Here is a 17,981-nt window from a genome sequence, read left to right on the forward strand (position 1 = left end):
ACAAACAAAAAAAGGCAGAACTTTCACACCCTGGTCTATCAGTGCTAAAAAGTGTGTAAAATTGTAGGAATATGGACATCTAGATGCCTGGAAATGGCACTCTAACACTAGAACGTTTTGTGTACAATGTTTTCTTTTTAAACCTACATCTCCATCCACCTCAGCCCCAATCATGGTTGGGGCCGGCTGACTGAACACAGATTGATGCTGTTTAAAAGAATTTTTATTACAATAATCATTTTTAATTTTGTAAGGCTGACCTCAATTCCTCCCACTATACTTTACCCCTCTGTATTACTAAAGTTTTTTTTAATCTTAGTGGGATTAAGAACCCCATCTCGCCATCTATCAAAACCCCACCTCCCACCCCCAAAATCTTTCTGTTAGCTTTTTTATTCTTTTCTTTTTTTCATCCTTTAAAAAATAGGTAGAGGAAGCTGTATATTTTCTTAATCAGCTATTGGTGGTTTATTATGCTCAATTATTTCCTTCCTTTATTTCCTCTCTGTAGAATAATGTCGCATACATCTCTTATAAAGAAACACAATATTACAAACCATAAAGTAAACATAAATCACCCAAAATCGATTTAAACAATGTTTTGAACAATAAACATTATATCATTAAAAATTGTTAATAATTAAAGATGTATTGTCCCTTTGACTAATTCAAAAAAAATTTTTTTTTTTTAATTTTGAAAAAAGGGGGTCATTTTGAAGTATCATAATAGTTATTAACTTTCACCAAAAATTAGTCGGAAAAAAAAATATTTTAACCGAAATGCAGATGTTTTTTTGTTCCAAAAATAACTTTGACTTCCAGTCAAAATTTTCAATCAAAACATATCTCATAATGCAACGCGCTTGTTTGGCTACTCTGTATGCATAATCATAAAACTTCCTCGCGATCTGTGTGAAAACACCTTCTCAACCGTGACGAGTTGTAAACAATCCTAATTAGCATCATGCATAACTCATGGTTTGAAATCTTTGTTTACGTTCGCTTGCGACGATTTCCCAGACGAAATGTAATCTAATTAATTTACCTGTTAATGACGTAAACTTGTTGTTTTTGGCTCTAAATTTCGACTTAAAGTGAATAACTTTAATATTACTTTGATATGAAAGAATTTCATTTAGCTTCGATTTTGTATAGATGACAAATTTCGTTTTTGTAAAAGCACAAGTTAACGGAGTACTTACTCGAACGTTTCGATCTCTATCAGAGATCCTTCTCAACTGACTGCGGAGTGTTAATGCAGCTTGGTCATTCTTGACGTCATCTGTTGATGATGTCGTACGCCTCCGGTTGAAGGTTGGAGGTTGTGCGGGGCTCGGCCAGGTGATGTGTCTATCAAATCATTGTACAAATGCGAGAGTTCGTGGGCTCCAGTGTCCCGGTTGCGATTTTTTTTTTCGTACATAAGTTGGGGACCCCCTCATGAAACGTCATAATATAAACATGAATAATTCATCAGTTAAATTTTCTTGTTCCGTGTGCACCCAAGCGTATAGCAACAAGAAGTGATTACACAAGTGCGGTACGATGTTTAGGCCTATCTCCGCTGTTGTTGCGGCGTGCGATTTCATAGAAAAATAGCGGCGTTTTGTGTGGATTTTTGAAATAATCAGCCTTTAGTTTATGGTGTTTTCAATATAATTTATTACTAAAGAATTACGTGTTAAAATTATAGTTTCAAATTCTATTAATACTATTAGGCCTAATTATTAGTCTCTAAACCCATGTCAATTCTAGTAGTAGCTGTGTGTGTGTGTGTGTGTGTTAGGTATGACACAATCCGAGTAAGTCAGCAAAATTAAAAAATAAACATTTTACACAAAAATACATTTTTTATTCTCGTGGGTTTAATCTTTCCATCTCATGTGTTCATATACGCGCATTTTTAAAGTTCCTTTGAGTACATGCATATTGTTTGATAATAAAATAGCAGAATTAAACAAATACAGTACACAAATTATACAAATTCTTTATTCTTGTGGGTCTAAGCTTTATTTGGGCTATGTCCAATGAATTACTACTTAGTTTAATATGTCTTGCCTAGCTGTCGATTAGCCTCGACTCGACACATTTTGTGTGAAGAAGAGTGCGCGAAGGCAATCACGTGAATTGACTTAGAATCCTAGGCTACACTGTAGAAAGTATCGTATCGCAGTTGTGTAAATCACTTCTTGTTGCTATACGCTTGGGTGCACACGGAACAACAAATTTAACTGATGAATTATTCATGTTTATTTTGTGACGTTCCATGAGGGGTCCCCAACTTATGTACGAAAAAAAAAATCGCGTCCCGGTTCATGGTCTTCTCCTTATTTCTCCTTATATGTAATGATTCTCTAATCTGTCTGTCTTTGCGTTTAGGCTCTTTGGTTAAGATGGTAGCCTCCCAGTTTGGTTTTTGTTTTATGACATGTTCTGTAATGGCAGATTTGTGTATGATCGAAGATGTGGATGTTCTGGAGGCCCTAGTCATTACTCCCCCCGTGTTTGTTGTAACATCTTTTTTGTGATCATTAATTCGTGTTTGTAATGCCAGGGAGATGTCTTTTGATTTGTGTAGGTCTGTTACCATGTTTGTTTAAAACAATCAGGACTGACGATGGACAGCCAGGCCCATAAATAAAATAGGAAGAGGCTTAGGCCATCCCTAGACCTAACCGCAAAATAATCAATTAAACTCCTAAAAATCAATCTAACACTAATAAACTGAACTTAAATAATCTTTTCTATATCAGTAAAATCGTGCGTAAACTAGTCAAAGCCCTAAAAACTGGGGCCTGTCGCGTTGGCCCGATCTTGGTAGCAGGCTACTTATCCATGTGTGGTATTGGTGTAACATAGTTGACATTTCGTTGGCGATTTTCAGGTTCACGCAATGTCAAATAAAACAGTGTAGTTTTGAAAAGAATTGATGTTAGTCTTATACTAGGCCTAATACTAAATTAATTAGATTATTTTACGGAAAATATATTTTTATTAAAATTATAATTTTAATCGCAGAAAATAAATTTTGGGGAGTTTAATATAATTAAAAAGCCTGATTGATAACAAAATAATTTCATCATCTTTTATTTTAACCTTGTGACATGCGATCGTGTTTTGAAACTAGGGTGGGTGTTTTCCAAAGTTATTTTAAGTGCGCATATATTGCTCACCACCGGCATCTGTGCTTATTTTTTTTTAAATACTTAATAATAGATAAAATACATTTTAATATATAATAATATAAAAATAAATATTATATAATATAATTTTTATTTATATGAATTTTATTGCGTATTTATTTTAAAATACGCAAATATGCCTCTATTATTAGTCACAAAGGACAAGGAAGCCCGGGTCAAAAACACATTCACACGTCGTCCACGATAAACACATTTTAAATTTAAAACAAAACGTAGTAATTATTGTAATTATTAATTGGTATAGGTCACATCTTTAAAATATAACTTTCCTATTAATTATCTTCTAATGAATTATTATTAAAATACAGTATACATGTCACATGTCGCCCTGCTAAACTAAACTTTATGAAAGGAGCTTTGCGCTGGCGTCTGTAAACTCTCCAGAGTCAGGAGAGTTAGCCTGCTAAACTTTACATTGGAAGAATAGGGATGGAGCTTTGCATCCGCAAACTCTCCAGAGTCACGAGAGAGTTAGCCTGCTAAACTTTACATTGGGAGAATAGGAAATGGAGCTTTGCGTCCGCAAACTCTCCGGAGTCACGAGAGAGAGTTAAGCGCCATTTACACTAGATACGATAACGACACGATAACGACACGAATGTCGTTGTCGTGTCGTCGTCGTAACAGGTCCGCGTTTACATTCGAACGATTTGGTAACGATTGTCGTGGAGGTGATGACGTTGACCGTGATACGCTTACTACGTTACTATGCAATGTTACAAATTGATAATTTGTAATTTATACAATAATGTTGCCAATTTTTTTTTAAAGATGGAGACTTAAACTTAAAATATTAGAATTTAGGTGCTCACATATTTATAAATTAGTTTTTGATTTTCGCAAATGTTAAGTTGCCACTTTATTTTGAATTTTAATTAAAAATACTTGAGGTCACATAATCAATTAATTAATCAATCAATCAATAATGGCGGATAGTGATTCCAGTGACGATGAGATGCTTCTCCTATATGTTGCTTATCAACAACATAAGAAAAGAAAAAGAGAATGGGTACACGACATTTACAAACATTGAAAAACGCACGGTTCATATCAAACTTTAAATATGTAATGAATTGGCGATATTTGGCGACAAGTTTTACGAATATTTCCGAATGACAAAAGTCCAATTCGCCGAGCTATTAGCTTACATTGATTCGGACATCGGCAAAGAAAACACTCGTTTTCGTGAAAGCATATGTGCGAAAGAAAGACTTAGTATCTGTCTAAGGTAAGGAACGTATTCTAATCTCTAATAACTTTACTAATATATACGATTAACGTAGTTATATAGTTGTAGGCTTACAGTATTATATGCCCAATGTATGGGTAGTAGTAGGCCTACTATAGTAGTAATTAAAGTTATATATTAAAATAATTAGGAATTAGGCCTATAATTGGATATTATAATAAGTTAATTTTGAATTATTAGGTTAAAGTTTTGTATTTTCTTGTTTTTTAATTTCTCGTCTTCACACGAGTGCCACTGATATAAAAGTGCTGTTTCCAATAAAGATTATTATTATGATTATTACTATACAGTTATGGACTGCGAATACATTGTTTTTACATTCTTCTTACAGGTTTTTAGCAACTGGAGACTCATATGGCACATTAAGTTTTGAGTACCGTGTTTCAAAGGCCTCAATCTGCTATATAATCTCTGAGGTATGCGAATCCATTTGGAACAAGGCCAACAGCCATTAAGTCGCGTGCTACAATGCATAGTGATACCGGACCGACAGACAGACCGACAGACAGACCGACAGACCGACAGACAGACAGACAGAGAGACCGACCGACCGACATAGTGAACTATACTGACCGAAATTACTGAACATGTTTAAAAATGTTGAAATGTTTAAAAACATTTATTTTTTTTAAATTTACACGTGCGTAGCCTGTCACTTTCGACGTGCTCGTATAACGTAATTTCGAGTTGAAAAGTAAGTCAAGAAAACAGAAATCGGGCAAAAAGAGTGCGCAATAACATTTAACGCGCAGTGCGCGCGCAAAAATATGCGCACTCATGGCAATTTTGTAAACGCTTAAAATTGCCTGAAATGTACGTTGGAACGTCGGGTACGTTGGAACTTTCCAAATGCAATCGGGGCCATAGACGGCAAACACGTTCAGATTCAAGCACCTGCGAACAGCGGTTCAATGTATTTTAACTATAAGGGACACTTTTCTCTTGTGCTTATGGCAATGATAGATGCCGAATATAACTTTATCTACGTAGATGTTGGTAACTACGGTTCCAATAGTGATGGAGGTATTTTCGCACGAAGTACCCTATGTCAAGGACTTGACAAAGGACTCCTTGGCATTCCTCAACCAAGAGAACTTCCAGGTAGCCCCGACCTGGGGAGAATACCGCTGGTAGTTGTGGGGGATGAGGCTTTTCCTCTTATAAATTTACTGAAAATAAAAGGTTTCTATTCAAAATAATTATACAAATTTAACTTTATTAAAACAGATCTCTATGATTGATATAAAATCAAGTTTTAACTCTAGGATAGTTCTACAGTTGGCGTGTTTCTCAATCATTTTCTGGCATTTCATAAAAGTTTTCATAGTTTAGTTGAAAGGAAGAAAGGAACTTTAACTAGTTGAAAGAACACAATATCACCAACTATGCATGTCTCCTGTACCACAATACCAATTCTAAACAGTACTGTAATCAAACAGTATTAAACAAATATATGGTACAACAAGAGGAAAAAAGCTGAGTACAAGCGTGGAAGAAATATATATTTCCTCCATGGTACAAGAAAGCGTGTGCAAGGAATTTTGATTGGTGCTATTTCTAGTAGCCTACTAATAATTAAGAAAACTAGTCACTGACGTACATTTTAAAGTCCCAAACAAAGGCACTTGTTATACATTTTACACAAAAGCCGATAAGTTTTTGAAAAACGTAAGAAAATTTGTAGAAAACTAAAAACCTCAATACCAAAAAAATTCACACACTGAAAAATGGCCATTGTTTGGAAAAAACTCCCTGATTGATTAGTCAACCTAATTAAGTACCACTTAACAAAATACAAGTTCATTTTTATTGCACATTTGAGATGTGAGGAAGAATAAATAAAAATCTAAAACACACAATTAGTGCTATTTTCAAAACAACAATTCTGGGTGGCACAATTTTATTTTTCTAATACACCCTAAACTTGTACTAAAAAAATAATGTTCTATTTCAAACTTTATAGCCTATTAAATTAAAGACACCTTCCCTACAATTTGTGACGTTTTGTAAAAATAATACATATATATTACTTTAAAAACATTAAACCAGGTCATTCCTTGTCTTAAATGTACGTTTTATGGTAAATTATGATAAGAAGTGATAAACAATGTCACTATCTAAGTAGCTCGCCGCAACTAACCTCTCGTGGACGGTCATTAGGCCTAGTCTAGCTAGGCTTAGTTTTGTAGGCCTAGCTGGTAAACATCGGTAACGTACGAACATCGTACACTAGCTATATACCTAGCCTGCCGTTGTATAGTTGCTGCATTAATTGTCTTTCTATTTTTGCCAGACTCCGTTGATACAAATTGGGGAAAACCCGGTATTTTCGCTGCAAAGTTAGGAGTCGGTCAAAAAGTGGGTGAATTACAGAAGAAAAACAGAAATATCAATCCGCGCGCAATGCATTTTGGGATTTATAGCGGGCCGCTATAATTATTAGAATCGACTTATTCTTCACATTTTTAACCATTTAAAGAGGAAAAAAGTTATCGCATTAGGACCATAATAGTATTATTATTACATTAAATATAGTTTGTGATCTTAAAATAGATCTAAAAAACGGTGGGAAGGTGTCTTTAAAATTATCATTCAGCTTTTAATAATTCAGCTAGTTTGGGAAAATGTTGTATGGATTGGTAGCAAAATTGATTTAAATTTGTTAAACAAGATTAATAAGGCATACTGATCATACCAAGGTTCATCAAGAACTAACAATAAATGAACAAATGATAGCAAACTTTTGGGGAACATTTTATTACTCCTCATACAAAATACTTATTTTTAGTACACAGTTAACAGTGTGCTTGTAAATAAATTCTTTTTAATTCTTTGGCGTTTCATACCTGCTTATTTGTTCATATAACATTGCTAGAATCATTCTATTATTAACAATACAATTGATATCAATAGATAGAACGCATCATTCATACGCATTGGCTGTACCTCGATACAATAACTGTTAATCTCTTAATTTAGAATGATAGCATAAAGCATACTGTTCATAGTATTGTACTGAGTTTATATGATCAAGAACTAAATCATAAATAAACAAATAATAGCAAACTTAAATTGGGTAACATTACTTTTACTCATGTCTGTGAAGTTGGTTACTAAGTTCCTAGGTACTTATTCAAATTCAATTAAAGGGACAGTCACAAATGTTTTTAAAAACAGATTTTAATACGTAATAACTGTCTAATTGAGTTGTTTATTGCATCAACATGTTAGCTTTGACCTCCTCTACTTCTTCCGGTCAAAGTTCATTAACATTTTATTCATTTACACCCTCTACGGCGAATAAGTAACTAGCTTTTACGAACGTTATAACACTTGACCTACTTAATTTTTTCAAAATATTTTGGTATAAATCGATCACCCTTGACCTACTTTATCATTTGCCACCCCAGTTCCGCGAACTTTTGTGCATCTACGCCCTCTACGGCGAATAAGTAACTGGCTTTACGAACGTTATAACACTTGACCTACTTAATTTTTTCAAAATGTTTTGGTATGGATCGATCACCCTTGACCTACTTTACCATTTTCCACCCAGTTCCGCGAACTTTTTTGCATCTACGGCGAATAAGTAACTGGCTGTCTACAGTACATATACTCCCGAAAATAGCCAATTGGACAGACTCCCTCACCCTTCCCATATGATCTCCCATCCCTATACACCTCTCCGCTGGCACCAACAATGTTGTAATATATTGTTATAACAGTACAAATGTAAATGAACTGATTTATTATTAGACACCGTAATCCTATGCATTAGACTGCGTTTTATATATTATAACAATAGGGATATATCTAGATACTTAAACATTTGTTTTTCGGCCATTTTCTAATTAACAGCACTTAAAATAATGTGTATATTGTAGTTCAGATCTTCGAAACTGTAAAGAAATATATAAACCATTGTAAAAACTGTTATAAAGTGGTAATTAGATCTATCATTTATGTTTTTTGTCTTTTTTTAGGCATTTTTCGCCATTGGCGGCCATTTTGTTTAAAAAAACCTATTTCCCCTACCTGGATTTTTCTAGACTTTTAGTATGTTCATATTGGGACCTTATAGAAATGCATTGTGGTGAAATAAATTCTGTTGCATTTTTTTCAACCATATTTCATAGTTTTCCTGTACTATAATTAATATGTTTTCAGGTAACAGTTGATATCATGAAATTTAAAAAATCCACATTAGTGCCTATTTCACCAAATTGTTTAGTTTGTGAGGTATAGACGGGTACTACAATATAGTTTTAAATATAAATATTACTGTATATTGTGTTTAAACGACTACTATCACTCAATGAATAGTGTGCGCTTTTTAATTGTTAATATTAACAGTAACAGTATTAATGAATAGGTTAATTTTGCTGTTATAAGGTAGTGTAAACTGTTTTTAAGTAACAGTTGCTGTAATGACATTTGAAAAAAAAACATTAGTTCAGCTTTGTTTTTTTGTGCGCTTTTAGATGGGTACTGTAAGATGATGTCATTATAGGCCTATGTGGGTGATTTTAAATTCAGAGATTTGTTCAAACATTCTATGTCTATGTCACACAGCCGCAACTACGGCTCTTTCGGATATGTAATTCCTGGTAACTACCGGCAAACAACGATAAATAGCCACAACTGTACACATAAAAATGTAAAAAGTAAATTTAATAATCTTTGACAAACAATTCTTTCTCTTATAATCCAAACCCCCCCCCCCCCCCAAAAAAAAAAAAACCACAAAAAAAACCAAGCAATTCCCAAACAATGATACAGTATCCCTATTCCCCACACAATTTATACCATTCCCCAAATTCCCAATCCTTCCAAACAAAATATCAACCATCTTCTTAGTGTCAAATAAATCCCAGAAACACCCCTTTCACATCCAATACTATCCCAAGGTCAATAATTAAACAAATAATAAAGGTCCACAATTTCGTCACTTCTTGTCTTCTTCTATCTCAATGCTGACACAAAACAAATTAGAAAGATAAAAGTTAATTATTAAAGAAGCGGAAATTTTATGATAATCATCAGTGTCTGCTAATGAACATATATTATCTTGCAAGTTACTTTGACAGTTAATACTAATATTTGTATATTGTATGACACTGCTGTGTAATCTATTCAACTTGCAGTACAATGTGGTTAAATAAACTCATCACTAAACCATTGATTGGAAAAGATAAGGTTTAGAATACTTGAATATTGCATTGGAAATACTTTTTCTTTTAACAAAAAAAGTTATAGTTGGTAATGACCTGTCATTCTGCTCTATATACTCAGCCTGCCTCCATCTGTCTTTAAAATTAAAATTAAGATTATGGTTATGATATTGAATGAAACTGTTGAATTGTGTATTATTATTTTATCACAACAGAACCAGTCTCTGAAGAAAAACTTGAGAGACCAGAAATTCCTAAAGGGTTCAGGAACAAATTTGTAAGCAAACTTCGCTCTGCAAGAGAAGGTGGTGACTCTAAAATGGATAGCAACAAGTTTGTTATGAACATCTGGGACTTTGGTGGTCAACCAATTTACCATGTGATACAACGGGTACATTTTATTGGTGTATTTAATTTTTATTAATAGAGATTAGTTTGCCGTCAATATTTAATATACATGCCTCCATCTGAGGTTGTGAACATTTACTTTGTCTTTTGGCCTTGTTACAATATCAGCACTGAAATCAAAAAGCTTGCTCACTCACAAAGATAAAATACATTTGGAATATCAGAATTTCGGTATGCCAGCCAAAGGGTGTCCAGTTTTGAGAGACTTTAAGTAAAATAGTATTCATTGATGTCTACCATAATGTAATATTAGCCTAGATGGATAACAAAGAGGGAGAGAGAGAGAGGAAGAATGGAATAAAACATTCATTATATATTAAACCAATGATTAAGATTGTAAATGTTTCCAAGGTGAACATGCACTTTGTGAGGAAAATAAAAGTATCAAATAATCAGTTCGTTGTGCCAGTATCTGACACATGTGTATAAACAGTTTGTAATATTGACTATTATGATTATGTTTACTAGATATTCATGGTATCTTATGCTGTTGTATGTGTGGTATTCAACCTGAATGAAGGTCTTAATGCCCCAGCTAAAGTTCGTGATCCAACAACTGTAAGTAGATTTTACAAATTTCAAATGTTTATGTAATTGTACATAAATAAAATGTTTCCTTCAAGTTATTCTTTACCTTAACACAAACTGTGCCAATAGCAGATGCCTGATATATGATTGTTGTTATTTCCACTTCTATGATAGTGTTGTTAATAGCAGATGCCTGATATATGATTGTTGTTATTTCCACTTCCATGAAAGTGTTGTTAATAGCAGATGCCTGATATATGATTGTTGTTAATTCCACTTCCATGATAGTGTTGTTAATAGCAGATGCCTGATATATGATTGTTGTTAATTCCACTTCCATGATAGTGTTGTTAATAGCAGATGCCTGATATAATATGATTGTTGTTAATTCCACTTCCATGATAGTGTTGTTAATAGCAGATGCCTGATATATGATTGTTGTTAATTCCACTTCCATGATAGTGTTGTTAATAGCAGATGCCTGATATATTTATTTTAGGTAAAGGAAATAGAAAATATACTTTGGAAAGCTCTGGAAGGAAAACCATTTGAAGACATGGTGTATCAAGGAGAGCTCTTTACTATTGAAAACAGTGTCCCATTTGAAAAGAGCGGTGCTTCTAAAATCATTCTCCAAATACAAAAATTAGTCCAGATGATGATTCTTACTTTTCCAATTAAATGGCTGCAAGTACTGCTGGATATACAACAGTTACGAAAAGCCAAACTATATCTACCAACTTCTGAGGTTAGAATAAAAATATCTTTAACAAATCGATTGATGAATGTGTCTTTTAATGTTTAACATCCATTACATTTGAAGCATTAAACCCTGTTTTCTGAGTATTGCGTTGCATTGAATGGTGTTAATTAAAGTGAAAAAAAAGCAAACTCTTTTCATTACATTTGAAATTGTGTGGGATACAAGTTTGTTATTGATAGTAATATAACAGTAATCCCTGCTTTTCTGTCTGTGTTAATTGACTGTTTATGTTGAATCTTCAACAAATGTTTATCAAACAGGAACGGTGCAATTTTAGTAGAGTACCAAGTACCAAAACAAAAGGAACATTTTTTGTCCTCTAATAATTATTGAAGTAAGTGGTGAACCTTGAGTTTACTGTTGGTTGGGAAAATTTCAGAATTCAAATCTATCCTTGCATGATAAAGTATTATGTCCTATATAAACAACCTTTCAACAACGAAATAAATGATAACATCAACAGAAAACCAGTTTGTAATTAATCAACATTTTTTTTTTCATTATGATATTTATTTACCATTTTAGATTAATGACTTACTTGCTCGGTGTAAGATAACTGACAGAAAACTGTTTCTTGAGTACTTGCACGACATCGGCGAAATTCTGTTCTACCCAGATGACAAGATCTTCAAAGAAAAAATTGTTATAGATTTGATGGGAGTAGTTGACAAGTTTAAAACAATCATCACAGTTATAGATCCCAGCATTCAGGTTATCAAACTTCACTTCTTTGAGTGGTGTCAATCATTGGTGAATATCAGACGTAAACATTGTGGTAATTTTTTTTTAGTGTGATGGATTTAGCTGTAAAAATGTAATATCTGCCACACAGAGAATGAAATTATACCTTATTAATTCTATTATATTCTAATACTAAAATATGTATTTTTAAACATATTACTGTACCACTCCCATTAAGAGAAGACCCAACAAAGTGTCTCCTTAATAGAGGTTAGCTATGGTGTTAATCTGCCTCTCATTTATTTCACAAGTAAGTTTTAATAAGGTTTAAGGGAAGACCCAACAAAGTGTCCCCTTAATAGAGGTTAGCTATGGTGTTAATCTGCCTCTCATTCATTTCACAAGTAAGTTTTAATAAGGTTTAAGGGAAGACCCACCAAAGTGTCCCCTTAATAGAGGTTAGCCATAGTGTTATCTGCCTCTCATTCATTTCCCAAGTAAGTTTTAATAAGGTTTAAGGGAAGACCCAACAAAGTGTCCCCTTAATAGAGGTTAGTCGTGGTATTAATCTGCCTCTCATTCATTTCACAAGTAAGCTTCAATAAGCTTTTCCCAAAGGAGAGATTCTACTGAATCTACTTTTGTGCTTTTATGCTTTTTAGCCATCTCTGAAACAGCTTTGGAGAAATTTAAATCGGGGCAAACTAGATGAAAGACTGTTGCAGCATATTTGGAAGGATGAGTCAGATGAGATGATTATCTTCTTTGTGTCTCTCATGCAAACCTTTGGGTTAATGTGTGAAAAAAGGAGTCAAGAGGTATTTACATTTTATTTAACATTTTAGTTTAATTATTTGTTCATATATTCTATCTAGGACTCGTGTTCCATTTTTGTTTCTACAGAATGTTGGACGAATGTTCTATGTTCTTTCACGCCTAAAGCCCCAACGTGATGATACAAAGGCTGCTGAATATGAAGAGAAGCATGCTATTTCTCTCTTTCATGACTTTGATGGCTACCTTCCAGATGATCTCTTCCAACGTGTTGCAACTAAATTTATTGAGGAATTTCAAATGGAAGATGTTGAGCCTACATTGTCTTATGAGCATGTAGAACTGAATGTTGATGGCCATCATCTTGTGCTTCTAAATGTTGCTACTATTAACAACCGTCGTTTGTTCCAGGTAAAATAATAATAAATAGTTTTATTCAATTCTACTCAAAAGTCTATTATTTCGACCAAAAAACAATGAGGTAAAACAACAATAATGACAAATAATGGATGACGGCAGAATCCAATGAAGATGAAAATCTTGATAGACAAGTTAATTATATGGACTTTTAGATTAGAGTAAAAATGTTTAAAGGATTGATATGTTTTTTTTGTAATTGCAGACAACAATTGTCAGAACGACAATCATGAAAACAGAATCAGGAAGCAGCTCTCCTGAAGATGATGATCCACAACCTAGCATCTGTAAGAAGGTAAGCCAGTATCAAACATTCTACACTTTATTTAGAATAACCTCCAACTTGTTGCTTTTACATCTTTCACAAGCATAATTCTATTTACACAATTAGCCATTAGAAATACTGATATATGCCTCTTAATTTGTTCCTTTTTAATTGTTATTGCATTACTGTTACAACTTTATTTATTTTTCAGGTGCTTAGTTTCCTTCAAAAAGAATTAGACTTTTTGAGTGAGAAGAATGCACATGGTGTTAAAGTAAAGATGTACATCCCTTGTGTGTGTGCTTCAAAAGGTGAACCTACTCATATGCATGTTGTACGCAAATTTGACAAAGATGTGTTGCCATGTGGAAGCAGAGGAATGGAAGTGAAACGTTACCATAATCTGTTTGGAGACAATGTCCTATCAAAGGGTAAATTATTATTATTATTATGAAGCCTAGGTAGGATGTTGACGAAAAATGAATAATATAATACAATCTTGCAATAATGCAATGTTATTTTTCTCTAGGGTAAAACTACAAAATCACTTTAACGGATTTGTATAAATTTAACACAAAAAATGAACACATACCAATATTTGTTCCTTTCCAAAATGTCAGATATATGTGTATATATCAAGTAACTTATAGTATTATGCCCTAAATAATGCTGGTTTCAACTGATAGATGTATTTTTGGGCAAAGTTCATTTCTCTATTTGTTACTATGCCTTGAGACCCTTGTTGTAAATGTATGTATCATTTGTGTCTGTACACATTAGAAGCTAGATAAAATTAAAAGATTTACAGTAGTACGCATTTTTTATGATTTTCAATTCATAGTGAAAGCCTAAATATCTGTTATTATTTAACCTTCTTTTTTCCAGAGGAGTCCATTGAAGACAAGTATGTGAATAACATTGGTAAATATGACTTTTACAGATACAGACGTATTTCGTATCATAATATATTGAATACACTTCTACTAGTAAGCAACTACTACATAGGCATTGGATAGAATATTAAAAATCTATATGCAATTCTTATAGGATTTTTATATTTTTACATCTGTTATTGAAATAGAATTAATATCACTTTCATAGCATACACTGTTAGTACCTCTAGTTGATGAGGAATATGATACCACTCAATGTAAATGGCATAATTGTTTCAAAATATTACTTCTTCTTTGTACATATGACAATATAGTATTGTTTACACATTAGTACAGCAATTAGTACATTCTGGAAGACTTGATTGAACCTTATTTTTGTATTATTATATGTAGCCTTAATATTGCTTATTATGTTTTAAAAACATTGTTTGTTTGAACTTTTGAGACAGATCCATGTAAAAATAATAAAAAGAAAATTTAAAAATGTTTTTTTTTTAAATCATAGACTATGTGGATGACCTTACTATTGAAAGTGTGTCTACAGAGATGGATCTTTCCTGTAGACGATTTGGTGTTCGTTTGGGGCTTACATGGTCTACAGTGAATACTATATTTGATAATGAAAAGCAGACAGATAAAGCTACAGCAAACATGCTGAAACGTTGGAGAAGCAGCATTGGTAGTGACTTTAATCAGCAACAAGTATTGTGCACCGCACTAAGGCATCATGATCGTAATGATCTTGCTGATCTGCTGTTTCAGAAATACATTGACGATGAAATACCCAAGGTTATCAAACCTTCAGGTATATAGCATTATATTGTGATTCCTGCCATTAAATAGTATAAAAATAATGAATGTTTATAAGTACAATGGCACAAATAATTTATGAGGTGAAAATATATAAAATTTTCATCTTTCACCTAAGAAAATATTTTTACTATTTTTACCTTTAGTTTTAATGAAAGGAAAGGCCTAAATCATTCAAATGGTTGATCCAACGTGGTCATTCAACTACAACCTAGCCTCTTGTAACTTGTGGTTGCTCACTCACCGTGTAACAAAAACAAACATGCAAAAACTAAATTTCAGTGCTCTTGTGCACATATATCAACATTGCACTCTCAATGACGTCATTAAAAGAGCAATAGCACATTTTAATAAAAAATAACTCACAATTCTCCAAATGGATTAAGAATCTTCTTAGGTGTGTTATAAAGGTTGTGTCGGTTTATTTAATTTATTCAGATATTGTTTGTATTAATATTTTTATTTAAATTTGTTAATTGACACAAAATTATGTTTATTTTCTATGGACAAATGATTCCAAAATAAAAGATTGAATGGAATTGTGAGTTGAATTTTAATTGAAACAGAACTCATTATCTTAACGCCTTTATTATTTCACAGCTCGTTTTGATGATCAAGATCTACTGTTCATCTGTGACAATTTAGGTCAACATTGGAGAAGATTAGCAGTGCGCCTTGGAATTAAATGGGATGTTATCAGTAATATCACAGGTAAAAACAGACATGATGAAGATGACATAATGGTAGTCCTGGTTAAGTGGAGAGGTAGACAAAGAGCAGCACATCAAATACCTACAATGATCAAGGCTTTAAAACAACAAGGACGTGTTGATTTAGCTGATAGCCTGTGTACAAGACATGAATACAAAGATGACGTCAGTTCAGAAGTTCCAATGTTTACAGACCAATCAGGACAAGGTGGGTAACGCTTATTATTCTTAATATGTTATTGTAACTATATACCTGATTATATTTTTTTTATTTACTTTTTATAAGATTGTTGAGAGATGGACAAACATGATTAAATATTACATTTTGTTTTTCAAATGTTTTAACATTTGAAAAACAAAATGTAGCCTATAGGCATATTGGAGGATTTTTTTAATTCAAATATTAAAATTGTTGTTTTCATTATTAATAATTGTATATAACATACACGATCAAAATTGTTTTAATTAAATGTATTTTTACAGGATGCTTAACAGACTTGGACTTCCTGATAATTTCTCTGAAAATGACAGAATGGAAGAGTTTTTGCAGGGGTCTTGGTATTGCTGATGTTGAACTATCACAAAATGAGAGAAAATATTTCATGCTTACTGTAGAAGCAACTATGGAATCACTGGTACAATGGCGATGTAAGCAAGGAAGAGATGTGAACCAACGAGAGGAAGTAATAAAAGCCTTAAGAGCAGTTGAGAGAATGGATATTGTACAATTACTAGAAACAGTCTATTGAGAACAGTAGACCATATGAACTGTAGTTGTATGGTAACTCAGTTCAACAAATAAACAATTTGTATGAACAATAGGAGATACAGTACATAGTTTATAAAGGACAATAAAGAATTGAATTGAAACAATGTTTTTAGATCTTTAAGTATGTCTTAATAGACCAAAGGAATACAAGTACTCTAATATAGGTCACGTACCTGACATGAGATTTCAAGTATGTGTTATATATGTGTGGGTATTTTTTAATCTGCTTAAATCTTAAATAAAAAATAATGCCTTTCAAAAAGGCAGTGCTCCAATTTTGGACGTGGAGTAGAACTAACAGACAGTGTAATACTACTGGTTGCTTGAACATGATCAGTCAACAGCCTAGACTCTTCTCAAGTGTGTGGTTACTCAATCTCTGTAACAAAAATAAATGCGCAAAACCGAATTGCAGTATTCAATTGTATATACTGATGCCACATACAGTGCCGTACTGTAGTATATTTATTTAATGTCATATCACCCACAATGTGCATGTGATTTAAGTTGTGTACTCACAAAACCATACCACATACTGTTTGATAACAAAACAATTATCAGCTGCTATCTATACTAGTGTGTGTGACTGATCAACAAGCCTCTGAAAATTTAAAACAGAATGGTTCCTTTCTCCCCATTCATCACCAACATAAAAGATATTTTTACTAGCCATACAGATGCCTCCAATCAGTCAATCACATTCAATATTAGAATGTAACTTGACTCATTTATGCTATATTTTGATGAAACTGCAATAAGTAATTGACTTTTTTGTTTGTTTTTTATATATATATATAGTCAGTCATGTCAATGATAGAGATACATTGTCCAAGATGAGTCTTAGCAATTTGTGCGGCTATGGTGGCTATGGTTAGTGTTAGCGCTTGTGGTGTACCCAAAGTTTTACATGAGAAATATGTGTAAATAATAACACACTGTATATTAATTAGCAATATACTTGAATGTTAACATTCATAATTGCGCTACATAAATTTAAAACCATTAAAAGTCAAAGATTTAAATGTCTCATGGCATAGCTTTTTTCAATCTTTTTTATTGAATTGACTAAAATTATAAAATTATCTGGTAAAGATAATGTACAATTTTGTGGTTTATGCGTTAATCACAATTAAATACATCGAATATATACATTTACTAAAGCCAAATTAGTTAATGCATAATATATTTCATATTCTATTTTAATAAATGATATACAATATATATTTTGTTTTGTATTGTATTTTTGTTTCTCTATTTTCTTTTAAATCTCAATGCGAGTCACAAGTAAATTCATATAATGTTAAGGTAAATTGGTTTCAATCTTGCAAACATAAATGATT

General features: G+C 32.7%; 2 protein-coding genes across 2 annotated transcripts in view; both read left to right on the forward strand.

Annotated features, from left to right (window-relative positions):
* LOC140045020 (uncharacterized) overlaps window positions 1–17,981 on the forward strand; it is a 164,110-nt gene that overhangs the window by 86,178 nt on the left and 59,951 nt on the right. The window lies entirely within an intron of this gene.
* LOC140043688 (uncharacterized) lies at window positions 12,887–17,282 on the forward strand. Its single transcript, XM_072088191.1, has 7 exons — window positions 12,887–13,188; window positions 13,400–13,489; window positions 13,671–13,890; window positions 14,345–14,380; window positions 14,858–15,157; window positions 15,763–16,080; window positions 16,356–17,282. The coding sequence occupies exons 1-7, from the start codon at window positions 12,919–12,921 to the stop codon at window positions 16,619–16,621; spliced, it is 1,500 nt and encodes a 499-aa protein (XP_071944292.1). The 5' UTR covers window positions 12,887–12,918; the 3' UTR covers window positions 16,622–17,282.

The sequence above is a fragment of the Antedon mediterranea genome, chromosome 3 (assembly GCF_964355755.1).
Source record: "Antedon mediterranea chromosome 3, ecAntMedi1.1, whole genome shotgun sequence".
Classification (NCBI taxonomy): Eukaryota; Metazoa; Echinodermata; class Crinoidea; order Comatulida; family Antedonidae; genus Antedon; species Antedon mediterranea.